This window comes from Symsagittifera roscoffensis, chromosome 10 (assembly GCF_963678635.1).
Source record: "Symsagittifera roscoffensis chromosome 10, txSymRosc1.1, whole genome shotgun sequence".
NCBI lineage: Eukaryota > Metazoa > Xenacoelomorpha > Acoela > Convolutidae > Symsagittifera > Symsagittifera roscoffensis.
Window position 1 is genome coordinate 7383304 of NC_087071.1, and position 27816 is coordinate 7411119.

Here is a 27816-nt window from a genome sequence, read left to right on the forward strand (position 1 = left end):
AAAGCAAAACAAATCACACTCTTCTCACCTCTGTCTTTGAAGCGCAGATATTTCCTCTTCTGCTCACGTCTTGCTTTCGCTTTCCTCCTTGCCTGCGATGGTCTCTGTTGTTTGCCGCTGATATATCCAATCAGCTCTGACAGCCTTTCGTTGTATGCAACTACCAATCGCAGAGATTTAGATAGATAGATAGATAGGTAGATACTTAAATTAGTCATCTATAAATCGTAATCAGACATAACAAATTAAACTATATGTCATGAAGTCTGCGCACCAGGCGATGAGGAAAAATTTTCATTTGCCTCTCCATCTTACAGCGAGCAATAGGTGGATCACGACAGCGCAGGTTGTTTGCTGAGTAGGTAGAACGTGTCGGAACTAAATCTTACAACAGATGATCAGAACCTGTTTGGAGGATTGCATCGTACAGTTTTTCGTCAGTTCTTCTAATAGTTGCAGATATTGGTTCATAAGTATCAGTAACGCCGAGACTTTTTGCACGTCTTTGAAACAAATTTTTCTTCTCTAGATCTTTAACATTTGAACCACCCCAAACTTTAATGCCAAGAAAAGCTTTGGGAGAATAAAAGCACGATACACAATAGCAAGTTCGTCCTTCGAATAACCGTTTTTACCAAGGCGCCAGATTGAAAAAAGTATAGATTTCGATTGTTTAACAGCTTTGTCAATATGCTTAGAAAAGCCAAACTTGGAGTCAATCGTAAACCCCAGCACTTTGAGGTCATCAACACACCCAATGCCCTCAACCATATGTATGGAATTACTGTCACTATGGTTGAAAAAGGTACGCATTTCCTTGGAAGATTTCTGAATATTGAGAAACAATTTTCTTGCGTCAAATTGGCGACAGAGCGAACTAATAACTTCCCGAGCATTGTCAGCGCTATTGCAGCCAGCTACAAGAGGATTGTTGTCGTCAGCATAAGTTGATAACGTGGTGGAAATATCTGAAACATCCATATCATGGGTAGAGCCATTGTAAAGAGGCTGACCAAGGACAGTGCCCTGAGGGACACCCTGACTAGTATACAAAACAGTTGAATCCAAGCTATTGAGAGAAGTATAATTGGCTCCATTTCGCAAGAAGTTAATGATTACGTTGACAACCGCAGGATCGACTACTGGGACATTATTCATTACTCCTTCTATAACACTCTTGTGGGAAATAGTATCAAAAGCATTTGACATATCTAAAGAAAAGAAGCGAACATCAACATAGTTTTCACGGAAATTCCAGTGATGGTGTTGCAGCCTAATGAGCATACAGGAAATAGAAAAATGTTCACGAAAACCATACTGGTTACGTGTAAGCCATCTGTTATAAGGGCCTTGCAGATAGTTCTGCTAAATTAACCTTTCAAACACTCTGAACATAACAGAAGTAACAGAGAAAGGCCTCAAATCCTTTGGCTGCTTTGGAGACGACACTTTTGGCAAGGGAGATCTGTTTGCAAGCTTCCAAAATTTCCAAGCACAAGTTGAACATATGTCAATAAATTTCGGCCAAATTGTAAGCATTGTCCTTAAAGACCCAAAACGGCAGAGCGTCCGGGTCAGTAGCGGTGCGCCTAATGCATTTCATGTCATTTAATATTTGCAAGAGCGAAAACTGAGGACCGTCATTTGTAGTCTCCAAATAAGTAGGCTTGAATGGGCCTCCAGAAGCAGTGGAGATGCCATTATAGTACTGGTTAAGCTGCTCAGCCGAAAAAGCACCGGTGCGATCTGGGGCTATTGTTTTCTTATTCATTAAAGCATTCATACGCTGCCACCAGTTTCGACCACTGGAATCAGAAAAGGCACGTTTAGTAATTAACATACGAACTTGAAGGTCGACAGCATTCGCCTCCGCAAGTTTACCTCGACGTGTATGTCGATGCTTCTTCCTCAAAAGATATTTAATAACCGGAGTCATAAAAGGTGAATCCTTTGAGCTAAGAAGATCACGTTTCAAATGACAGGCGACCTTATACAGATTCAGAAGCTCGTTAGAAAGTTGCCCTAACAACACATTTGGATCGTTGTAGTTAAGAAAAAAACTTAAATCATGGGTATACAGCAATTATTTCAAATAATTTTTGTTGGCAAATCTATGGTAACGACAGTAAGCAACCTTCTTTTCAGATTGTTCAAAACCATGATAAGCAACCTAACCCACATGATCCGTTCTCAGAGTAGACGTAAATCGTTCAATACCACTGAAAAAAATTTCATCCGAACACAATATTTTGTCAAGTCTATTATTCCCGCGTGTAGGTTCCGTACAAACATCGTAAAAACCGCAATCTAATACGAGGTCATCAGTATCCAAGTTATTGAAATCCCCACAGAGTGAAACAATTGACGAGGGGTTCTGGTCCCTGAAGATAATGATGGAATGTGAGCTATGCATTTCTAGCTGGCGGCCATACGTAGCATCAGGTGGGAAATAAACCGAACATACCTACAAATATTTATTTGCTACGCTAACTGACAGCTACAGAATTTCATATGGATCACAATAATGACAAGTCCACCGATCACTGACAATACCTTCACCAACAAAAATATAGACACCGCCGCTGGTGGTTTTGTTAGAGTTCAACGAACTGCGGTCTTTCCTAAATATATTATACCCAGGAATAGCAATAAAAGAATTTTCAATTTCTGTGGTTAACCAAGACTCAGTTATACAGATAATATCAAATCCGTGATAACTGGCATCTTACTGTAGTTCATAAATGGCATTATGTTTTTTCAATGAATGGGCATTCAGCAAACAGAGAGTAATTTTGGGGTTGGCTATTCAAAACACATGTTCTTTGCGATCCAGATACAATTTGAAATCTCTAACTCTCAGTCTATCCTTTGAGATACCGGTTTCGACAAGTTTATAACGTTCAGAGAGAATACGCGACTCCACTTTCTTTTCGTCAACAGTAAGCTCTCTGGATAAGTAGATGCGATCAGAATAATCTTTCAAGATATACGATTTAGCCAGCAACTTACGAACCAGCCATGGATTCTTAAACTTCACCAGCAAGGTTTTCGGCCTGGTAGCATCAGATCGATACTTTCCCTAACGAAAGGAATCAGTAATAGGCTCATTGACAGGCTCTCCCAAATACTTCATAACTTTTCTGACTGCTTGAATGTCTGAACCCACTCTGTCATGCAATTTTTGATTGGAAGGTTCAGGCACGCCATTTATTCTTATTCTCATTTTAATTTGATCATCAGGTGTAACAGGCGTTGATGTGTGGCCATTTACAGTTGTCTTTGTATCAGTGGATACAGATGCTGCTTCAAGATTGATGACTTCAGTTTTGATAGAATCTAGAGAAGTTTCAATAGACTTAACTCGAATGGACGTCTTCATTTCTGTCTTGGCATCGTCAAGGCAGTTCGCACAGGCCCACATAATCCCACGAACCGATGATAGATGGTCGTAAATCTGCTGCGGTATATCCGTACACGTCCGATGCCACCACTCGCCACACCTATCGCATTGCACTCTTTCGTCTTGCTTCTTCACGGCTGCGTTGCAAGAAGTACAAGAAGAATTTTGAGCACTCTTCAAGCGTCCACGAGTCCCCGTCATCATAACATATGAAACTATTTATTAAAAATATCACAACAAAAATAAACTTATTAAATAAACAGAAGTGATTGCACTTACTTATGAGTTTCCAATGGTTTTTTGAATAGGTGAAATGACGATGGACTAGTGTAATAATTTCACCATAACAATATTTGACCTCATGGTTGAAAAAACCTGCTCGATTGTGTTCAGATTTCAGCTCCAATTCAGCACTCTGGTACAGCTTCAAATATTCCTTGAGCTGCTCCGGGTCGATTTGCGTGCTCTTGGAGAGTAGCCGTTTTGTAGCTGGAATATTGAGAACTCCTGTGCCGAGAAGCTGACTAAACAAGTCGGGCGTTCCTTCCTTTCTGCAATAGACGATCGCTAATATCTGCTGCTTCTTCAACTTCAAATAGTTTGTCAGCTCCTCGACACCGGTTGGGCGATAGTTGTTTGTTCTGTGGCTGCTAATGGTGTTGTTCACCACGTCGTGCCACACAACCACTTTTTTCTACTTCATTGGACTGTCTTCCAGTAATCGTCGGAGGTTCTTTCTTTGGTTCAGCAAGTTGTTATTAAGGGATTGGCCAGGAATTGCTGTAACAAGGCTCTCGTATTGCTTTGTTCCACATGTGTTAAGGGTGTTAATGTTACACTGGTGTTAGTTTTCTCCCAACCCTTCCTTCCCAATCATCATACGCTTTTTAAGTTCGTTCAAGTGATTGCAATTACTTCTTAGTTTCCATTGGTTTTTCGAAAAAAAAAACAAACTAAATTACAAAAGGGGCCTTTCCGTTTAGTAACGGTAAGTGCACAAGCTGGATAGGGCCATACCAGCGATATAAAAATGCATATATATTATCAATGAAGTCATAAATCAGCATTAAATGCATCGTCGTAATGTTAATTTATCTTAGCCGTCCTTCCTCTGCAATAGCGCTTATGGAGTTGTCGATAAATTGAGCTTTGCGTAGCGATCTGCACCCCCTTATACAAAAAATAGAGCTCCTATGGAGCGCGAAGCTTATTTTAGTTCGTATGTAGTTTATAGATTCTGGATAGCTTTCTTGTCTTTTTTCACTTAGTTTTTCGGCCAATCGCTGCATCGTCCGCGTGGCTGTTGGAGCAGCACCACCGGTGCATCCAAAAATAAGCGGGCAGAAGCTACTCTGCTCTACGTTTAAAGTTCTTTGCTGATATTTGGAGTTCTTCAGCGTTTCGTGATATTTGTATGCATCCTTATGCAGTTTTCGCGATGTTTTGGCATGGGGGTTGAAAGTTTTCACATCAAAGAAAGCGCGGCTGAATCGTGAACCCCAGAGTCCGTTTGCCTTAAGGTCAAGTCGTGCCTCATCTTCAGTTGTAGTTGAATTGTTGACAAAGCTTTCGCCTTGCAACGGCTGAAGTTTCGGCTCAATCTCGACGTCATTGCAAATCTCGTTCATGAGGTTGGCGAATGTGTCTCTTATTTCATTGTGTCTTATGTGTGTGTAACCACCCTTTGCACAATGAAGCGCATGTGTCAAGTTAAAATCAGCACCACATGCACACGAGAGTGGGGTTTTGGTTGGTTCCCATCCGTATCTTAAGTAAATACCATCTCTGAACTCTGATTTGTTCAAGTTGAAGTTGTATCTGCTCAGTGGTAGAGCATTGAGCCAGTTAGAGGCTCCCTTTTCAGAGGCCAGGTCGATTGCGTATTTATCTGTTTCATTTAAGGAGTTAATGACGTTTGTTTTTTTTCGATTTGTTCTATCAGTTTTCAATTTTTTGATTTCGTACATATTTTTTCTTGCTGTGTTACTGCTGTAATAGGATCATGAGATTCCAGTACCAGTGATGTTTCCTTAGACCATTCTAGGTAGCTTTCATGATCGGATGGCAGCTTGATGTTAAGTCCGCCCATTTTAAGGGTTAAGGAAGATATCTCACGGAACTGGGGGTTTAAAGTGTCTTTACCGACTAGATTAGGTAATAATTGTTCTTTGATAATGTTTTCACATATTTCTAAGTTTTCCATAGTGTTAGGCGTTGTCCTGGCAAGAAATGAAAGCTTTTCTTGAACTCCTTTAGTATTGCAGGCATAAACGTTTTGAGGGGAGGTTTTAGCAACTTTCGTTAGTTTTTTCAAAATTTTGATTTGCTCATTCTGTTGAATTTCGAGGAACTTTTTACATTCAGATTCTGTTCCTATAACTGAACCAAGCACTCGGGCTCCTGCCTTTATAGTGATTCCTGTATTTGCGAAGATTTTCTGAGCTTCACCGAGTTTTTCCTCGTTGACAATGAGTTGGCATTTGGATGCTTTCACGTGGTAGCCGAAAATGGTAGCCGTGATGCTTTCACGTGGTAGTCGTGATACAATTTTATCGAGGACGGTTCGTAGATTTCTTAATTTACCGACTGCGTTTCCGTCGTCTGCGTACCATTTCTGGGTTACATCGTCTACTGATAAGAGTTTTATGAGGGGTATTATGGCTAGACCGTACATGGCCATTGCTAGTGGATCCCCCTGGGTTGTCCCTTCTTGAGAGTAGATTGTTTTTTTTTGTTAACGAATAGTTTAGATGGATTGGAGTAGGAGTTCTTAATCGCTATTAAAAGGGAAGGGCAGGTGTTTTCGATGTTTTTTAATGCCAGCTTTCGGTTCAGCGAGTTGAAAGCGTTTTCGGCATCTATCAGTAAAATAGCATCGGCGGAAGTTTTGCTGAATTGATCTCTTAGCGTGTGGATCGCATATTCAATGCCACATTTTTGTCCTAGGCAGAGTTGGTAGTTTAAACCGAGCGACATGAGTTCGTTTTTCAGGCATTTAGTTATTGTTCGCCCCATTATCCTACGCATAACTTCTCCTATGCCAATGGGTCTTACCCCTGGATTCTTATCTAAGGGTATTAATCTGCATGCGTTATATGGTTCCATTAGTTCTGGATTTAGTTCTTCTGTTGCCAATTTTTCGGCAATTTTAGCAATTGTTTTTGAAATTTCAACTGATTGTTGCCCGAAGTGTGTCAGAATACGTCTCCATTCATTCGTATCGAGGCCAGATGGTCCATGCGATCCGTGCGTTCTCATGGCTGCCCTCTTGATATGTTGACCGTTTATCTGATCAAATATCGATGGATGGAAGGGAATTGTTTTGTTTGAGACTGGTGTAATATAGTTCTCATTAATTGGTTTAGATGGTGGTTGTTTCTCTATGAGAGTCTGTTCTACTGTCTTACCTTTGACGCCCCCACAAGGTAGACACCTCTCCGTGGTGTGGGGGATCAACGTCTTCGGACGGCAAAGTCTACCGGCTACGAGCCCTCCATACCCAACTAGGAGCTTCATGCGAGGTGCAGCTGGCGTCAAACACTGCCGACATAGAAAAACGCTTCAACGTTGTCCCTCATGCGCAGCTATTCAAAACGCTTAATAACAGTTGGGCCCAAGAGCTCTGGATTGGACATAGAGTGGACTCGCTTAACTAATTAACTAAAAATTCCCTTTGACAATCTCGTCGAGCGAAAGAACGCCTTTAGATGTGTCTGTTAGTTTTGCAATTGCGCTTGATATTTTTCCAGTATTCATTAGTTTGTTGAACTGTTGTGCTTCACTTTCAGTTTTGCTTGTACTTCCTTTCAACAAGCACATTTGCAGTGCCTTTCCTTCGTTATATAGTCCATCCAGGTCTCCGTCTTGCCATTGCTTAAGTCGCCTTGCCATTGTCTTGGATAAAGATCCATCAATTTCGGACTTTGTTTTGCACAGTAATAAGTGTGGAAAAATCATTGCTGCGTGCATTGCGAAGGTATTTTCGTTGTTTTCTATTAGGCTGTTCAAAGTTCTATTGAGGGTTTCAATAAAGTTATAACCAACTTTATTTTTGACAAGATCATAAAGACCGGTTTCCAGTGGACCACTTCGGTGTATAATTTCATGGTGGTTTCTATGAGTTCTGGACAGGGGTTTGACCATGGGTCTTGTATTGTTCTGGGTTCTATAGTGGAAGACTCTCCTGAGTTTTGTGAGTGTGGGGCAGTGGAAGGGTGAGGGTGCATTTGGGGGAGCGTGGTTGTAGCTAGGGTTGGGGGATTGCATTCATGCTTGTCGTTAGCTGAATGAAATTAGGAGGTGCAGCGATGACAACTGAAATCGTCATAGTGATCACTGCTGCGGGCTAGGGCGCTGCATTTTACATGCATGTAGCCTGGGCATGTGAAGCACCAAACACCTCCGCCTCGCAGGCTGCTTTCACAAATAAGGCAGTGTGTTTGAGTAGCCATTTTAGGAAGGACGGCGGTGTCAAGTTCGCGAGAGAATTTATAGATTGAATTTGCAAGAAAGTTTGTAAAGAAATCATTACCGTAGAACGAGAAATGGATGCCATCACGGCAGAACATTTGAGGGGTTAGATTTAGGTTGAGTTTAGGCGAAACAATAAGTGTATGGGGGTGTACAAATCTTTTTATCAAATTAAACAGCTCATGATTATGAATATAAATTTTGCGGTTTACTTCGGAAATATTACAGTTCTGAATTGTTTTGCGGATGATCAGTGACTTGGGCTGAAACTTGTTAGTGACAAGGTTAATCAAGTTTTTCCAGTGCTGTTCTAATTCCTGTGGATGCAGCCTGTTGTCATTGTATCCAGCAACTATTGTTACTGTATTTAGGCGCTTTGGTCTGTATTGTAAAACTGTTTCAAACAGATCATGAAGCGTTGCGCCGCGGTAGGAGTGAAGTGTTGCTTTTAATAGAGCTGGTTTGATATATTTGGTCCTTGAAGTCCCGATAACTAGTTTCTGTGAGAACTCAGGGATGCGTCTTGCCTGGAATCGCGGCATCAACCTGAAACACAGACAACTGGGGCGAGAAAGGAAGCTCTTTGGGATGATTTATGAATACTTTCACTTAGGGTTTAAAATTGCTGAGGCAAAGGCGATGAAAAGGAAAAAAAGGAGTGGTACAACCTGACGTCGATTTGGAGGTCGATTCACCAGCTCACTCTTTCTTGCGTCTAGTTACGCCAGGGAAACTTCACTCACCTACGGCTGGGACGGCGAGATTTGGTAAGATAACCAGAAGAGGAAAGCCCAGCGCGCATATGATATGAAAACACACAAGCGGTAAATTTGAACAAAGAAATCTATTTAATAACTCCTTCAAGGCAAACAAGGCAAGGACAGATGAGAAAAACGTTGATGTCAAACTAGAAAGGGCGAGAGGCGCAGTACAGAGGGGTGTAGATGAGAAGTTTTGGCCTTCGGTAATTAAATATATAAGTCTTAGGGGACAAAGGCAAACAGCAACAGTCAAAGAGACCCATCAGAAGAAGCTAATGAAACTATCAGAAAGGCAAGACCGACCTCTAGGGAAGCAAGGTGAGGGTTCGGTAAGAGCTCTTGATGATGTTGAATTACCAAATTGAGTACAACAAGTGTTGGCAATAGGGCCAAAGCATCCCGTCAGGGATAAATTTAATGAGACGCACTTTCTCGCCGACATTGACATCTTTCTATCGGATCTCAAAAATCGTAAAGTCCCCGGGGAGGCCCTTTGTGAGATCGAAGCTGTGGCAAAAGCCTATGCTAAAAGTGTGAAACAAACACCATCTGACAAAGGCGTTGAAAAGGCCCGAAAGTATCTGAAGAGTAATGGATTAGCTGCGGTACCGTATGACAAAGGCGTGGGTTTTTGTGTAATGAGAAAGGACACCTACGAGAACAAATTGTCGGATACATTAGATTCAAATCACTTCAGCAAAAGTAAAGCTCTACGCAAGGATGAGGTCTACTGGGGGGCAGCCCGCCAGGCTTTATGGGTTGGCGAAAGTGCATAAAGTGAATATACCATTAAGACCGGTCCTCTCCTTGCCTGGTAGCTCTTATTATAACTTGAACAAGGTTCTTGCAAAATTTTTTGAGAAAATTGAGGGCGCAAACATCGAAACCAACTCACTAGATGCGAGAGAAATCTTAGAGAGCACTAATCTTGAGCCCAATGAAATATTGATATCTCTAGATGTTAAGAGTTTGTACACAAATGTTCCACTGAAAGAAGCGATAGACATAGCTCTGAGAAAGATGAGCAAGATGAACCACCATCAAATGCTAGGAAAACCATGAAGATACTGTTGAGCATGGCAGTTAGTCAAGTCCATTTCAAGTGCAATGAAACATGGTACGTTCATAAAGATGATTTGGCAATGGGGGCATCTCTTGCCGTTGTTTTAGCAAATCTTTGGCTGAAGCAGTACGAAACTGCACTATCGAGGGATATTCCCGAAATGTTTTAGCCCGAGAAAGATCTTCACGGAATTTGTCCCGAGTGCAATAAGAAAGTCACGTACAGGTCAAAAGGTGTAGAATGTGAATGCTGTTTGAACTGGTATCACGTAAAATGCGGTGATATATCAGATGATGAGTATCGAGATATAAGTGAAACTGTCTGGTACTGCAGAAAATGCATCGCAATAAGAGAGAAAAACAAGTCAGGGCAACAAGCTAAGTTATTTCTCCGTTACGTTGATGATATAGTGAGAACAGTGAAGGGTGATCTCGAAAAAGTGCTACGGTCTGCAAACTTACTACATCCAAATTTACCGTTCACAATAGAGACACCAAACACAAACGGAACTTTAGCATTTTTGGATTTACAAATTAGTATTCACAAAAAAAGGAAAATTAGCTGTGGGTGATATCAAAACCAACAGATACAGGTATCATACTAAATTTTAGAAGCTGCGCCCCCTTCAGTACAAGAGAAGTGTGATTGAAGGAACTGTTCAACGGGTTTTCCGCAGTACCTCAACATGGGAAGATTATGATAAAGCCATGAAAATCAACCGTGAGCAGTGGTTGGATAACCAGTATCCGGAAAAATGGTCGTCGCGGGTTGCATCCCATGCCCTTGAAGAGATCATCAGCGAGGGCAAAAACAAAAAGAACATGGCTGAAAAAAAGAAGCCCTGTGATTATAGCCGTGATTCACTACCCATTTTGATGGTCCAATATAGGGGGAATCACAGTCAGACATTACCAAAAAAAGTGCGCGCTATCACCAATGCGCTGATATTATTCACGACGAGGAAATTGAAAACTTGTTCGCCCTCTCTAAAATCCTCCTTTTCCAGTGAACTGAAATCAAAAGTGGTGTACAGACTTGAATGTTGTGGGTGCAAATCCATCTATGTTGGCTATACGGTCCGACCTCTCACCACAAGGATTGAGGAACACCGAAAAGAGGATACACCAGTTGGACAGCATATAAGGCAGTGTGGTAGTGAGAGTAGTAAGTCTGTGTTTAATTAGAAAATAATCGACCAGGCGTCCAGCAGCATCAAGTTACTTACATTAGAGGTGCTGCACATTAGGAAAGAGACCGGCAATTAACACGCGTGACGAGTTTAGAAGTAGGGAGCTGACACTAAGGCTATAGTTCCAGAATCGAAAAATTCTGGCAAAAACAACAAAGTTTTGAAACAACTTACATGTTAGCATTAAAATTAGCCACAAAACGAAAATGTGAAAATAAAAATGAAGAAAACTCTCAGAAGTTTGTGACAAAATGTTTTTAAGTGTTACATAATAGTTGTTACATAATTTCAGTGATATTTGTAAAGTCTTGATTGGTTGAATTTTTAAAGTTTTGAAGTAATGATGTGTGTGACACTTTTTATGATCTTTGATAATTTTGTACAGATAGTTTAGAATTTTTAAAACCTGAAGATGCACAACATGTGCGAAAACGTTTGTTTGAAATAACAATTTTAACGCATTCTCTATTTAATAAGTATCACAACAATTAGGCACAATAATTTCACCATAATAATATTTGACCTTATGGTTAAAAAAACCTGCTCGATTGTGTTCAACCAGAGTTTTATGCAGAGTTTTTTTACCGTAGCAAAAACCTACATATTTTTAGAGTTCAATTGTCATGTATCATCACTCATTGCGACCAAAAGATGGAGAATACACTAAGGTGGTGTACAATCTAATCAAAGAGCAGAAATACGCCGAAGTAGTTAAGATTCTTACTTCTGAATTGAATATGAATGGAAGATCACGAGCTGCGTTATCGATTTTGGGTTATTGTACCTATCAAATGCAACATTATGAGGATTCTGTGGTCTACTATAAACGACTGGTAGATTTATGTCCGAATAATGAACACTATTTGATGTATCTAGCGCAGTCTCAATATAAGGCGTGCAGTTATCAAGATGCCATGAATACAGGTAACGCAGCGCATATAATCGATACTCATCAAATCTGTCACCTGTTTGAAAATGGGGGGTTGTCCCATTAAAGCCGCCAGCCTACAAACAAAAAAAAATTACGAGAGCTCACACTTAACAAAGATTCCTTGCAGAAAATCTACTGGCACTTCTTTATTACACACTGCTCCGAGGAAAACAAATGTACATGGAAAATAAAATGCAGATGTGGAAACTGTAACATCACAAACAAGATGAAATTAAACTAATGAACTTGAACCTGGGTGGGAACCCCTGAGAACTGTCTCTAAATATTTTACTACTACTAATACTACTGGTTTTACCATTTTGGGAGGTGTATTGGTCTCGGAGGGAGCAATATTTAAAGCTTAACGGTATAAGTGTTTTTAAGCTGTACAACTTGATGACGGAAACTCGGAATTGGCAGCAGAAGTTAAGAAACTGCAAGCAGCCATCAAATATGGCGAGGGTGACATCCAATCTGCTAAAGGATTGGTTGAGCAGAGTTCTTCTGGTGACGCCGACAAGCATGTGAACTATGGCTGCATCCTTTTCAAGGTTCATTAATATGTCTTCGGTTAAATTCTCGCTATGCATTGATGTTTTCATAATACCAACAAAATCTGCTCTCAAAATTCAGTTTTTTAGAAAATTATTTATCACGTTCCAGGTAGCCACTATGTTCAGAATGAATTATTTCATGTTGTGCAGAATAATTGAATGGTTTAAGTTTTGTTAATTAGGAGGGCAAATTTGACGACGCGCTGAAGCATTTTTTGGACGCGCACAACATACAGGGATTCAAACCTGACCTCTGCTACAACATAGCCTTGTGCTACTACAAGAAAACTGACTACGCGCAGTCTTTGAGGTTTCTCTCTGAGATTATAGAAAGGGGAATCAAAGATCACCCCGAGTTAAGTGTCGGAATGGCGACGGAGGGGTTGGAAATCAGAAGTGTGGGAAATACGTTGGCTCTACAGGTTAGCTGTCAATCTTGACTTTGATATTGCAGGCCTGTTACAATTTTTGTTTTGCGGTTTTAAAGAAACAATTGAAACTTCTGGCGCACATGTTAAAATGTCTTTTGATGATATAGCAGTTTTGAGCCTACTACTGGCAATTGATTGGTATTTTCACTTCAATATTTCCTAGACGCAAGCAAATGAAATTTCGATTGAAAAGAGCAGTTTTGAATCACGCTTGTTCGCTTTAGGAAACCGCACTGGTGGAAGGATTCAACCTGAAAGCGGCCATTGAGTTTCGCCTGAAGAACAACGAAGGGGCCGTTGAGGCACTGACTGACATGCCCCCTCGCTCGGAGGAAGAACTTGACCCTGTCACTCTTCACAATCAGGTTTTTATAATTACTCAAGCAGTGCTTGTCTAAAAAAAAGTAACTTGTTTCGTTTTTCTTGTAGTTGTTATTGGGCAATTTCAGTCAGCGTTAGCAAAAATCTTCATCTTCAAAATAAACGTCAGTTGTTGGTGCCAGGAAGCGTTTTATATTGTTGAGCATGCAATTCTACAAGCTGTCAAAGTGGTCCGTATTTCAAGTTTTCTCGGTTTTTGTGAAATTTTCGCAGCTAGAGGGAAAAGAAAAGAGTCTGATGTGACTTTATTAAAACGCATTTGTTGCTGCCGGTTCGTGTTTCTGACTTCCAAAGGCACTTTGGGATAAGTAGTGAGTTGAGTAGGTGTTGACTTTACCTGGCTTAGAAAAAAGTGTTGATTTAATCCGGCTCAGACTTAATTACAAATTGAGGTTGTTGTTTCGCTTTCTCCTTGGCCCAAGTGGGCATTGCACAAAATGCCCATTTTTAGTGCGTCAAAGATTTTACAAAGACGCGAGTTTTCGCCTTAACGAAGGTCGTCATACCATCTTTTTATAACTTACAAAAAGTTTTGAATCACTTGTTCGCAAACTGAATCACTTTTGAATAACTTGTTCGCAAAGTTTTGAAGTTTTTGTTATTGTTGATTGCGTCAGGATTTTGTAGTTTTCTGAATTTACAGACGCTGAAATAACTTACAAAGACGCGAGTTTTTGCCTTCACGAGGGTCGTCATTCCATCTTTTTATAACAAGTTTCGTTTTCGCCTTAACGAAGGTCAACCCAAGTTTTTCGTCTTATTGACTGCTCGGTTATTGATTCTCACTGCTTGCTAAGGTTGATTTTGAGCCTCATCCGAGACAAAGGTAATTGAGTTTTTTGTAGATATAGTTTTTTCAAGTAAGTTTCTCAAGTAAGTTTTTGAGTTTAATATTTCAATAACCAAATTGACTTCTTGTAATGCAATGTTTTAATTGTATCGCAAGTGATTTGTTTGCATTTTTAGTTCGTGTTGTTTTTGGAAGATTTTGTGATCTCATTTGTTTCGATAGCTGAGTTTTGATTTCTGCTGAAGCTTGATTTCTGATATTCGTTATTAAAGTGGATCTCAAATGACGCTTAAAATTGTAGGAGAAAGTTAAATAGATATATCGGAGTTCTTGAGAATTTCCTTGCATTTATTAACAGATCTTTTCGACATGCAGCTAACCGGCGTTTTGGCGTTTTTCAAGCTTGCAATTTGTGATTTCTCGGAAAAAATGGTCTTTCTTTTTTCAAACAAATTTGTTATTGTTTTCATAGTTGGAGCAAGTGTACTGCATCACGGGTACCAGGCTTTTTGTGAACAATTTTTCAAATTTGACTCTTTTTTTTTGGAGGGCTCTATTGGAAATTTTTGGCAAGAGACCTATTTTGAGCATGTTTGTTTTTGAAATCCTTTTTTTCTCGAATTCAGTGATTATGCTGGTTGCATGGGATTTGGTTTTTTTTCGTTTGTTGAGGCGCTTCGGATTTTTTTTTTAATTTACGCAATTTTTTAAAATTCTTTACCGATTTTCAAAAAAGGGGTATTATTGGAAAGACCGCTTACGATGTGGTTTTTGGAAAAACTATTTCACCCGTCTCAAAAACGACCTTCAACCCTCGCAAAAGTGATTTTCGTTTTGTTTTCACCGTTTTTTAAAACTATTTGGCTTTTTTCGATAACTGCCCTCCCAAATCTGAGTTTTGATGTTCAATCAAAATAACTGCTTTTGTGAATTTTTTTCCGCATAACGGCTACGTTCAATTTTTTTTTCACATAAAAAGCTATGAATCTGGGAAATGTAATGTTTTTTTTGATTTGTTGTCCAATCCGTGGAAACTTTTCTGGATAACTATCGTGCCAAATCTGATATCAAGGGTTTGCTCGAAACAACAGGTTGTTGAAAGTCAGTCTAAGTACATAATCGGATAAGTCCAATTCCTAACAGAAAAAATTCATGACTTCATGTAAGTCAAAGTTTTGAATTTTTGTCAGTTTTTAGAATATTTTTCATATTCTTAAAAACTCCCCTACAAATCTGATACGAAAGAACCGTTCAATCGAAAGAACTGGTTTCTTACGACTTCTTAATTTTGTCTTCGGGAAAATTCCGATTTCTCAAAAAATTTTTCTCTTATTTTAGTAGAGAAGCAACAAAGGTTTTGGACAAAATCCTAGTTTTTGAAAATTTCCATTGCATCCCGCATCAATATAAAAATTTCAAAAATATTAATTAGGTACCCCCAGCTTTAGCTGGGACCCTTGTTCTCTTTTATCGAGACACCAATGTTTTTGGTTTAGCTAGTTTATTATCAAAGTTTTTCAGTTTTTTCGACCTATGTTTTTTTGTTTGTTGCATCGTTCACGTAATTTTTTTTGTTCATTGACCGTTTTAAAATATTCAAAAGGTCCTCGTTAATATAAATTGATGCTTGAATGAGTTATCATTACTGCATTACTCATTACTGCATTACTCATTACTGCATTACTCATTACTGCATTACTCATTACTGTACTCATTACTGAGTGATCATTACTGTATTAAATGGTTCATCTTTTCTTTACAGGCACTGATCAACTTCGAGTCCGAGCCGACCTCTGGCTTCGAGAAGTTCCAGTTCTTGATCCAGCAGGCAGATTTCCCCCCGGAAACACTGGCAAATCTGCTGATAATGTATGTCAAATATGACTACTTGGACTTGGCGGCCGATTTGCTAGCGGAGAATAATGATATTCTTACTCAGAAGGTTAGTCTTGTTTTTTGTATGTTTAGGAGAGAAAAAGAAAAAAATAGATTTTGCGTTAGTTTTCTTTGCACATGCTCATAATTTGCACATGATTTTGTCCTTGAAACAATTGTTTTAGCTACAAAAAATAGAACTTGGTTGAGTTGTTTTATGAATTTGTATTAAAACGAAAAAAATAAATTAGTAATCAAACGCATTTAGAATGTGTGTCGTGGTATTTTAGCATAATAATAGGCTTTCGGTTGGTACACATAACCATTGGCGAGCTAAAACCGAACATTAGTTCTTAGATTTGAAACTATTTTTTGAGAAGTCTTGAACTTTTTTTGTTGAATTGCTGCTTCATGTTTTGTGCAGATAGTTGTCGTTTTTCATCATAGTTCCCGGCTGTTTGAATGGTTTCGAGAGGCAACTGATTCTAGCTACTTTGTTTTTGCGTGCATCAATTAAACTAAACTGGAAATAATTTAGTCTTAGTTAAACACTATTAGATTAGATTCGAGTTGCTGAATCAAACTATCTGTAAACTATTTTCTGTAGATTTAAGACATCCCTATGTTATTGCTATGTTTTTTAAACTCAATTTTTGCTTGTAAGTATGTTGATTTATGTTCAAGACATCTGATATATTGAACTTTTTAAAACTCGATTCTCATATGAAGGACAACCCCTAATTACATCATGCATTGAATTCATTCTCTAATTCGAAACCCTTATTTAGGACAACTCCTACATGACTCCATATGTAAATAAGATCATGTCAACCAATAGTAACATCCAATATTTTGACTTTTCCTAAACTCGAAACCCATATTTAGGACAACTCCTACATGACTCCATATGTAAATAAGATCATGTCAACCAATAGTACCATTCAATATTTTGACTTTTCTTAAATTCGAAACCCCCCATATTTAGGACAACCCCTACCTGACTCCGTGGATGTTGGACTTCTTCGAGGCAGTGTTAATGGCGGAGACTTCTCCCGAAGATGCATATGCGAAGTTCGATGACATGAATGCACGCATCACAGATGACTTGAGGAAAGTTACCAAGTTGGTGCAGGACTACAGACAGAATAGAGAGGACGAAAAAGGTATGTTGAGATATTACGTAAGATAACAAAAGAAGACGGTTGCTGTGATAAACTAGTGTTAGGATAGTATAGTGGTGTGCGAACTCGGTTGGTACCACCAAGATGCATGGATCGATCCCTCGAGATTGAAAGATTTTTTTTTGAAAATTCTCTGAATTGAAAAAACCACGAAAAAATTTTAATTTTTTTTTCTAACAACGCTTTAATGCAAAACGTTGAACGTGTAAATGCAAAGCGCAATTAATAGTTCCAGTTCTTAAAGATTTTTCCGGATGATAGAGCAAACATGAAGTCCAAATTCATGAGAGACGAAATGGAAATGATGTTCACGATTGTAAAATGTGAGAAAAATCATATGCATTGCTAAATAATGAGATGATCTCAGAATAAAATATCCGTCAGGCTAAAAATTGAGAAGCTATTTTTCCAATAAAGATCTCAGTCAGATTAGATATTAACTCACCATTAAATTATAAACGTTTATTAAGTCCTTTTCTATTTCAGTGCAGAAGACGATCAAAGAGTACGATGAGAAACTGGACATGTATCTTCCAGTGCTGATGCAGCAGGCCAAGATATTCTGGGACCGGAAGAACTACCCCCAAGTGGAGAAGATATTCAGGAAGTCGGTGGAGTTCCTGAATGACAATGATGTGTGGAAAGTGAATGTCGCTCATGTTTTATTCATGCAAGAGGGAAAATACAGCGACGCAAAAGGTACACAAATTTTCTGATTATAATAAATCATAAATAGGTTCGTTTTCATGATTATTTTCAAAAAGTTTTATCTTGGAAGAACCAAAAAGGCCAGATTAGTGAAAAACTGAAAAGGAAGCCCATAATAATAGCTTAGAGAGTTTTTTACTCCTGAGACACGAAATATGACTTGATGGTGCCCCAACTTGGTGCTTCATCAAATTATAAATAAATCAATCTTTGATTGTTACTTACGGGTTTGAAAATGAATTATTATTATAACTCAAATGACGCCGCATCTCACAGGGTATTAAACTTAGACCGCAAAAAAACACATTGTTTAAAAAAAATTTTCTTACTATTGATCATATTCCAGTTGTCGAAAACAGACGAACGCCGATAGATTCAACTAGCTCAATATCAAAGTTTTTAGTTATCCAGTTCTTTACCACTAACATTTTTTGACACACCTTTCTCGATTTTTTTTTCAGCATCGGACCTAATATTTTAATCAATAACTATGCATAGGTTTCTACGAGTCACTGGTGAAAACAGTTCAAGCCAGACGGGAACCCCTCCTCTCCTGCAGTGCAATCATACCTGCCAATCTGTGCGTCTGTTACATAATGACCAGTCTGAATGAACACGCGGAAGAGATGATGCAGAAGATTGAGCGGGAGGAGGAGCAAGCTGCGTATGAGGAGCCGGAGAAGAAGATTTATCATTTCTGTATCATTAATTTGGTCATTGGAACGCTGTACTGCGCAAAAGGTGAGTCATAATTTTGGAGCAGCCGTGGCTGAGTGGGTAGGTCACGGTTGGAGGGGTCTTAGTGTCATCCGCCTCCTCAAGATGGAAACGGCTGCGGCAGAATGGATCACATGTCTCTCCTCCACGGAAAAAGGCCCAAGGTTGACTGGTGGTAGCTGGGCGGGGGCTAATAAGAAAGTGTCAACAATTTGCGAATTTTTGAGTGTTTCTGCGTAAATGTCATTTTCGACGTCGACTTATTTTTAGTTTTGCAAGCATTTGAGTATACGAGTGACATGGGGGCATACTCAAGAATCAGAGAAAAATGAAAAGAAGACGTAGTTTGATCAGTTTCATATGAAAAATTATGCGGTGGTGCAAAAGAATAGCTCATTAGAAGTAAAAATCTATAATGTTAACAGTAATGTTTTTGTCATGTCCAGAGATACTTCGTGACATATCTTCATGCATGCTTTACAAAAAGTTTATCTTTTATACAATTGTACATCTGACTTGTAAATTTATTTTTCTCTTTGTTCTCTAGGCAACTACGAGTTCGGCATCGCTCGTATGATGAAGGCATTGGAACCCTTCAGTAAGAAGCTAGGTACTGACACCTGGTTCTACACCAAGAGATGCTTCCTCTCTCTGCTGGAGAATCTGGCCAAACACATGCTAGTGCTGAAGGTACGCTTGTATTAGATATCACATTTATTCTGTAGGGAAGAGAGAAATTTGAACGTTTGGCTCTCCTGTCCTCCATTGATTTTTTCTGAAGTTCGATATATGTGTTATACTCTCGACCGTTAGGTGAGGTATAAGCTATGTTGATTCTGTGTTAGTGAGAACTACGCTGTGTGTGTGTGTATGAGAATTAAACGAATAAAAGAACAACTTAAATTCAACGTTCTAAGTTTAAGTCTGGCTGACACTGACCTCGAATCATTTGAGAGACAGTGCCTTATAGGTACTAGTATATGTGTGATTACGTATAAATAGGTACTTATTTAATCATCAGACTTCTATAGGTTAATTAATGTACTCTAGGTTTATGACATGCTAATGCTACCAACTGGTTATGTTAGCACCTGAACTGGCTTTATCAATACTGGATGTTTTGCTATAATATCCGTACGGATAACATTCCCCTCTTTTTTGATAAATTGAGTCTATCAATTTCGAATGTTTCTGCTATATCCTCCTGCTGGTTCTCGTTGACTTTTCCTATCATCTCAGTTGTGTGTTGATTATCTCTGATAGTTGTGGCTGGTGAATGTTGTTTCGACTTTTGGGTTATCTGTTCCTTCTCTCTTTGAAAGGTCATGGAATTTTCTCTAATTGAGCTGATTGATTGCAGGAAATTCATAGCATCCTCAAAGTCTTTACGGAAAGAATCTTCTGTTATCTTTGGTTTGTCCAGGATGTAACGCGAGCTTGTAGTTCTGGGTGGTGAGTTATCCGTGTGAGCCGTTTCTCGGGCGTTCTCAGGCGTATCACTATTGATGTGGACCTCAGTGCACAAGATATCTTCGGGTGTTTGTGACAATGGTGATGGGGATGCCGCAAGCCCCTCGTCCATCGTGGTTGGTTGGTTGTCACGATTGTCTACTTTTGTGGAATTGCTCGATTTATTCGCTGTGGTTTTATCAGTGTTTGAATCCTGAATGGTTGCCACTGTGATTAATGCCTCCGTGTTGGTCGAGTTGTTTCCAATGGGGATAGCGTTTCCGAATTTCTCCTCTAGTGTGCTTTTTCTCGTTCTCGTTGAGCGCCGGATTTCCGGTGAGTGTGGTTCCGGTGTGGCTTTAAGATCTATTCTTTTGGCAGCAGGTTGTTCACTTGGTGATGGAGTTTTGTGGTCGAGATCGGTATCCGACGAAAGTGAGACTGGATGTTTGTGAGATCGACTTTTGATTTTTTCTTAGGGCTCATTTTACCGTGCGGTATTGTTCTTGGAAGACGTTGTGTGGAAGGTTCGCTTTTGTCACGTTTATTCCGGGCGTTCATTTTGCTTTTAGCTGTGAAAGGTTTTAACAGTTTTTGGGGTCCAAGAGCTCGTCGGTTCAACGTCTGCTGAATAATTTCTTGCGTTGTTTTTGGTGGCGGTCTTTTCGCACTTGTTACTGCTTTTGCTGTTTTTCCTCCTTGTGCCTCATTGATTGGTGTCTTTTTTCCTGAAACATGCGGTTTGGCTCTTGGTAGGTGTTTATAGGCTACGAAGTCTTTAAGTGCCGCTGGTCTACATCTCCCATAGACCCTTGGGTGTGGTATGAACGCGAGACCATCATGCCTAATAACTCTAGGTTGTTTGCCGTCTTCCCTTATCCACGCAGTATGCGGAGAGTAATTCATTATTGCGCCATTTTCAATATTTTTCAATTGTGCCCCAAATGTCCCCGGATTTTTTGTTTTTCTGGCGATAGTTCCCGTTTTCCTAGCGACTTGTTCGAGGCGGAGTCCTGTTTTAGGATCTATTGTATGTGCTGGACCTTTGAAACGATCCTTCAGGAATAGTAGCGGTGCCCTTTGTAAATTTTGTTTTTCTTATCGTGTTAAAAGTCTTATGGGTTTACGTGTCCTTAAATTTTCGAAATCGTTAGTTTTTTTTAGAAGAGATTTCTGGAGTAATTTAATTTCGTAAGGTTTATTTGATAGAGGTAGGTGCACACCTATTGGGAACTTTTGGAGTAATCTCCTGTCGAACTCCTCATCACTGCTATCTAGGGTAACTGCATCCGTGTTTGGAACCGTATCCTGTTGGTTTTGTGCGCGCTGTTTGCCTGAGTTGTTTGTTGTGCGTGGAGGAACCTCGATTGTGTTTTGTTCCACGTTGTTTTGTGCGGGTGGTGCAGGGTTGAAAGTAGGTTCGGGTACGTATTGGTCGTCTGATTTGGGTTTGTGCTTGAATTTTAGGTCCAGTTTATCCTCACTATTCACATCTCTGTCCCACATGGTTTCCGCCGACAGCGCTGGTTTAGAGCGCACTTTTTCGTCTAAACATGACAGTTTTGTGTTTTCCCACGAAAGATTTGAGGATTTAGACGACGTGCTGAGGTTAATTAGTGGTGTATTAGCTTTTCTACCATAGTGAGCTTTGTAGATGCGTTGGGGGTAATGCGGAGTCTTTTTAATAATTCAGCCACGTCTGATGCAAATTTGTAACGTCGATTTGATTTATCGATTTTCATAATTGCTAATCGTGATTTTAAGGTTTGTATGAGCCTTTCGACCATGCCCATAGCTCTATGGTCGTCAACTGGTGCGAAAATCAGTTTTATATTATGAGATTTACAATATATAAGGAAACTTTTTGCCCTGAAGCCTTGTGCCTGGTCACATCTGATCGCTCGTGGTACGCCTTGGTTTACTATGTGATTTTGCACAAACCGGATGATTGTATCCGCTTTGTTATTAGTTACGACTTTTGCGTATGGGAAACGTGAGAAACGATCGACACCCGCCAATATGTAAACCTCTTTATCGTTCTCATCAGGTAGGGGCCCCGCAAAATCCAATTAGATTTCTTCGTTCGGTTCTACCACCGCGTCCAATGTTGTGTAGTGTTGTTTACCCGAGATTACTTTAAAGTTCTTACCCTTTTCACGGCAGTTTTTGCAATTTTGGGCAGTTGCTACAATATCTCGATGTAAATACGGGTACCACACATGTTTCGCCGCTTCTAGCATTCCCCCTTGTCCCGGATGTGTAAGGTGTAGTGCATCCATAAGTGTAGGTCTTAACTGCTTTGGGATAACGACTCGGTCGTCGTATAGAAGGATATTTTCTCTGACGGACAAGCCGTGTCTTACATTATAAAAGTAAGGGCCATAGCAGTCCTTAACGTTGTCCCATTTTTGTTGCTTAACCATGCTTAGCAGCGGCGATAAATCCGATCTCATTTGGTTGCGGCTGGTAAAAAGTTTACGTCCATCGCTTTTCGTAAGTTTTTGCGGAACATCGGGATGTCCTCTTTCTCTATACTGGCAGTTGTTTGGCATTCAGTGTCCTGTCCCGTTGAGCGGTCCTCTTCGGTCTGCGTTTGACACTCTGTGTCCTGTGTTTGCGCTAGTGCCAGAGTCTGACAAATTGCATCGACCCTTTCGTTTTCAACTCTTCTGAAGGTAAAGCTCTCCGTTGACGGGATCACTTGGTGTGTTACATCACTGATTGTGAGTTCTGGCGGTGGTGGTTTTGAGAGAAATTCATTAAAGGACGCGTAATTTATAGGGGAAAAAGTAAGTTCGGTCTGAACACCGCTGTGAGATTTTCGTGTAATTCGACGAAACGGAGGTAGTGCCATGCCTTGCTGCAATTGCCTGTTCATTATTGGAATTTGGTTGAGTTTTGGATTTTCAGAATTTGATTTAAATGGAAAGCGACTTGATTTAAACAATTGACTACGAACAGTGAATGCAATTTGTGTGTGAACCGAATTTGAACGTGCGAAATTTTCGTTCCGGTTGAGCTCTTTGTGCCTAGATAATTAATTGTTGTAGCATTATTCAAGGCGAAGTTATTACTGCTGCTATCTTGGAATTCTACGCATTTGACGAAGTCATCGATTAATGCTACGACAAAGTGTTCATCCCAATACGCCGGGGGTTGTGGTTTCCCGACCGGGTGTCGTGAAATGTAGTCAATAAGACCCATTTTCCCATTTTACTACCGGCCAGATGATGTATATCGAAACCAAATGGAATGAGTCGATCAATCCATCTGGTTAACCTACTTTGGTAGGTTTTGTTGCCCCGATTACTTTTTAGGGCACTTACTAATGCTTGATGGTCCGTTATCAGAGTAAAACGTCTACCATATAGTTAATACTTGAAATGCTCAATGACCCACACTGCGGCCAAAAGCTCGAGCTCGTTTACCGAGTATTTCTGTTCGCATAATTTTAGGAACCTTGATGCATACGCAATGGTTACCCAACCATCTGGTGTATTTTGTTCAAGAGCCGCGCCTATTCCTTAGCGGCTGGCGTCACAACAATACGAGTTTCTCTGTCACTTACGGAGTGTCTGTTCTCCGTAATGTTTTTGACGGCATTAAGGATGTTTTTGAATGCTTTTCCGTTTTCATCACTCCAATGAAAATTTAATTTGTTTGCTGTAGACAATAGTGGTCTTAGAGGGTTGCATAATTGAGCTAGGTTGGGAATAAACTTGTTTAGATGATGGATAGAACCCATAAAACTCTTCAATTGTTTGAATGTTTTTGGGTATGGTAGATTTATTATTGCGTCCGTCTTCTTCTGCATAGGTGTGGTGCCGTGCTCATTTATTACAAATCCCAACCATTCTATTTTTTGCAACCAAATTTACACTTATCGATTAAAATTGTCATGTTTTCCGTATCTAATTTATTCAGGACTTTAGTCAGTTTTTCGATGTGCTGCTCTTTTGTGCCGTGTGATATAATCAAAATATCGTCTAGAAATGCGAACGTGTCTTTTTCATTGTTGAGGGTTAAATCGATGGCTTTCTGGAATTCTGCGGGCATATCCGTGAGCCCGTAGAAACCAGTTTGGAACTGATAATTTCTTGTTGCCTTTCCCCCGATTATACTGAAATTACACTGCGTACGGGTTGTATCGTCCAGTGGCAGTTGACTATACGCGTAGCGTAGATCTATTGTTGAGAAATATGTCGTTCCAGGCTTATTTGTACCCTCCTGTGCCGATTGCTCTATATTGTCTAACAGAACATCAATTTCGGCATCTGGTACTTATTTTTGTGGATCGACTTATTTATTTGTTTTGAATCCATGGCTAATTTAATTGATCCATCTTTTTTAACAGTGATTACAATAGGGCTTATGACTTGGTGGTCATTACATTTTTCAAGGCGATTGATATGGCCTTGATCAATTAATGATCTTATCTCATGTTCCACCTTTTCTTGGATATGTATGGGAATTCGACCCCGTTGTTGTAAAGCCTTGAATTCTGATAAGAATTTTGTATGCATCATATTGTTTTTTGAACGTCCGATTCGTGTACAGAGTCCGGGGGACGTGGTTCTGACCCACGTCGCAATTTGTATATCTGAATTATCGATACTGTTAACCTGTAGTGTTGACTTACCAACTGGTTTTCTTTTTTGGTGTAGCTGAATGCCAAATTGTGGGAGAAGATTGCGCCCCAGGATATCTCGCTCGTCTGTCATCCACCACTATAAAAGAGGCTGTGTGGATTGTCCAACCACCTGATTCAGTTTAGGCGGTTAGTCGACCAAGGGATGGGATTTTGTATCCATTGTAGCAGACCATTCGGTTAGCTTCGTCGTCATCTCTCATTCTTGTTCTTACTGCTGACTTGACTGTTGTAGGCAGTAGGTTGGCTGTTTTTTCGTTTACGAACGATGCTGGGGATCCTGTGTCAGCAATAAAAACGATTCTATTTGTCTGCGAGCGCACCCTTATTAGATGTCCTTGTAGAACTGTGTCGGTGATTTCTTCTGCCCGTCTTGGTTCGAAATTTATCCAGTTGGTGGATGTATCATCCGGATGGATTAGTTCCCACCCCGGAATAACGTCACCAGCTTGCAGGTTATTGACGTAGGCGGTCATGTCGGTGTCTTGAAGATGTTGTTGGTGTGGACTATCCTCCTGGATTGCATTTACCTCGCTAGATTTGTAAAGTCTGGCAAAATGACCCCTCTTGGTGCATTTGTTGCAAATTTTGTCACGCGCCGGACACTGCTAAATGATTTGCTGAGAATGCGTTGCCGCATTTGAAACAATCTTTCTTTTGTCCAGATTTGTCTGGGTAGTTCACTGACGTTGTTCCTCCTCTACTACGTCCACCCCGCTGTTGGGAGTTGGGAGTTGACCGCTGTTGGAAGTTGACCGGTTCTGATTTTATCTTTGAAAATCCGGTATGACTGTTTGAAGTTCCCTGTTTTCTGATATGGACTTGATTCTCTAGGCCTTTTTCACGTCTTACCGCGTAATCCATTGCTTGTTCGGGCGTTTTTGTTTCGGCGAGAAGATCTTTTTGAACTTCGTCGTTTGACATTATTGCTGTAAACAGATTACTGACTATTTCGGATTCGAGGCCTCCATCGTTGCATGCTGTGCATTTAAAATTTCCTTTTGCCACGAGTTCCGTAAGTCCGCAATGCAATTCTTCCAGGGATTCTATTTTTCCCTGTTTGCGTGTAAAAGCCTCATACCGATCGAATGTTACATTTCGTTCTTTAACAAAAAGTCGTGTTAGGTTTCCCCAAAATTCTCTGGTGGAGATTTCTTGAATTTTGAGGTTTGGATAATACTGTGTCAGTCTTCTTTGGCCCTCCGTTCCCAAACACAAATATATATAGCTTCTGCATTTGATATCAGCTTCCTCCCATGGGATGCCGTCGACGGTAGGACCAAGATTATCCAAGTGTTGGCATTGGTTTTCCCACGCTACCCGTTTTTCTTGGTTGCGTAGGTTTCGATCTCGTATTTGCTTGTCTGTTTCCCCATCTATAGGGAGCTCATATCCTGGTTCTTGGGGCTTGCGAATAGTTGGGGGGTTGTTTAGAAGCTTGTTCAAATTTACACCGTCCTTTGCGATGATGACAAGGAATAATTGCTGGTTCCATTTATCCCAATTCAACGTTCTAAGTTTAAGTCTGGCTGACACTGACCTCGAATCATTTGAGAGACCGTGCCTTATAGGTACTAGTACATATGTGATTACGTATAAATAGGTACTTATTTAATCATCAGACTTCTATAGGTTAATTAATGTACTCTAGGTTTATGACATGCTAATGCTACCAACTGGTTATGTTAGCACCTGAACTAACTTAATCAATGCTGGATGTTTTGCTATAATATCCGTACGGATAATAATATGAAAGCTTATTTAAAATGACTTTTGATGATCTCAGCTGTTATAAAACGTGTCAGCGTGAAAAAATTTCTGATTTTTTAACTGCCGTATGAACCGTTCGTAAACAGTTTTTATGCTGTAATTTTACTAGGGGCATAGGAAAACGAAAAGAAAAACGAAATGTTGATCTCCTTACGGAGGACCGCTGTTATGCGGTCCTTTCTTTGAGAACACATGATACTTTTTCTGTTAATTTGCTAAGTGTGACAATCGGTGACTTTACCAACGACTTCGTGCAACGAGGTCAGATCATGATGGGCTTCGAACTACTGACCTTTCGGCTGAGGGACGAAGACCTTACCCACTTCCATTGTCGCTCCTCGTCATTTGTCATCATCTTTTTTTGCTTAAGTTACCAATATGTTCTGGCCGCAAGTCTTTTCTCGCTGAAAACTAGCAGATGTACTGACTAGCTATTTTTTTTTGCGACGCAAGCGAGTTTTTTGACAAAAACAGGCCAAAGACGACGTTAAGGCTTTCGGAAAGTCAGTAGGTCGAATCTCTGAAGGGGAGGAGGAGTTCGCCGATAACCAACACCCCCACCACCCCCATAAAGCCGCCCCTGTCGCAAAGCTATCTTTGTTTTACGCTATTACCTTTTTATTGATTTTAAGGACGAAGTGTTCGTAGAGTGCATCAAGTTCCTAGACGCAGCCGAAGCCAATGGACGCAACCTGAAAGCGTACCACGAGGGACCCCTTCTCACAGATGAAGACAAGAATGACCCAATGAGAGATGGAAGGAACACTATCACATTCGAAGCTAGATATCTTAAGTGGCTCTTCTATGAGTTGAGGGATGGTTTCAACTACAATATATGTCCATTGTAGATGTATTTGAAATTGTGAAAAATAACGGCTCTTTTCCATTATAGCCCCCCCCCCCCCACCAAGTCGAATAACAAATTTTATAGGCCCAACGAAGTAGGTTTTTGCATTATGAAAAGGTGAGCTATAATGAGGAAAGATCCTAAAAAATTGTACAAATAAACCAACGCAATAGTGTACAAAGGTGTTTTAACTGATTTAAAATAGTTGTAATGAGTTGAATTGTTAGATCCAGAAAATTCATGGTGAATAAATTCCCCTATGTAAATTGAATATAAAATTTGTATAGCAATATGTCCAAACCGTTTAAAAGCTGTTTTAACGATTTTGATCGCACTGATTTGCAATGAAACGAGTTTTTGCTTCATTTCAAAATCTGTGAATGTTTCAAAGTTCTCAAGATTTTAAATGGTAGATTTCAAGAATGGTTGGCTGGTTCGAACTATCCTAGGTTGTCCGCTTTTGAAAAATATTATCAGCTTGCGATGAAAACTTCTAAATGTGCTTTATAGGACGCATATCTGCTTTGTATAAAGTAAACTATTTTACGTTGCATATTCTTATCCTCAATAAACAGTGTCAAAACAATTCAAGAACAAAAGTATTTGAACCTGACGTTTGAGAAATCTTCACTTTTTTCCTATTGAGCTAAA

General features: G+C 39.9%; 2 protein-coding genes across 2 annotated transcripts in view; both read left to right on the top strand.

Annotated features, from left to right (window-relative positions):
* Nucleotides 1-3642: 3642 nt before the first annotated feature.
* Nucleotides 3643-27497, top strand: LOC134855375 (intraflagellar transport protein 70A-like). The gene is made up of 11 exons (XM_063871879.1): nucleotides 3643-3656; nucleotides 11492-11807; nucleotides 12199-12365; nucleotides 12551-12790; nucleotides 13024-13164; nucleotides 15733-15912; nucleotides 16831-17008; nucleotides 17513-17725; nucleotides 18233-18475; nucleotides 18999-19141; nucleotides 26951-27497. Exons 2-11 carry the CDS (start codon nucleotides 11507-11509, stop codon nucleotides 27164-27166), a joined length of 2022 nt encoding a protein of 673 aa, XP_063727949.1. The 5' UTR covers nucleotides 3643-3656; nucleotides 11492-11506; the 3' UTR covers nucleotides 27167-27497.
* LOC134855374 (cleavage and polyadenylation specificity factor subunit 2-like) overlaps nucleotides 3643-27816 on the top strand; it is a 372284-nt gene continuing 348110 nt past the window's right edge. The window contains exon 1 of the mRNA XM_063871878.1: nucleotides 3643-3657. The gene's annotated coding sequence lies outside the window, so the exon portion shown is untranslated. The remainder of the gene's footprint in view (nucleotides 3658-27816) is intronic.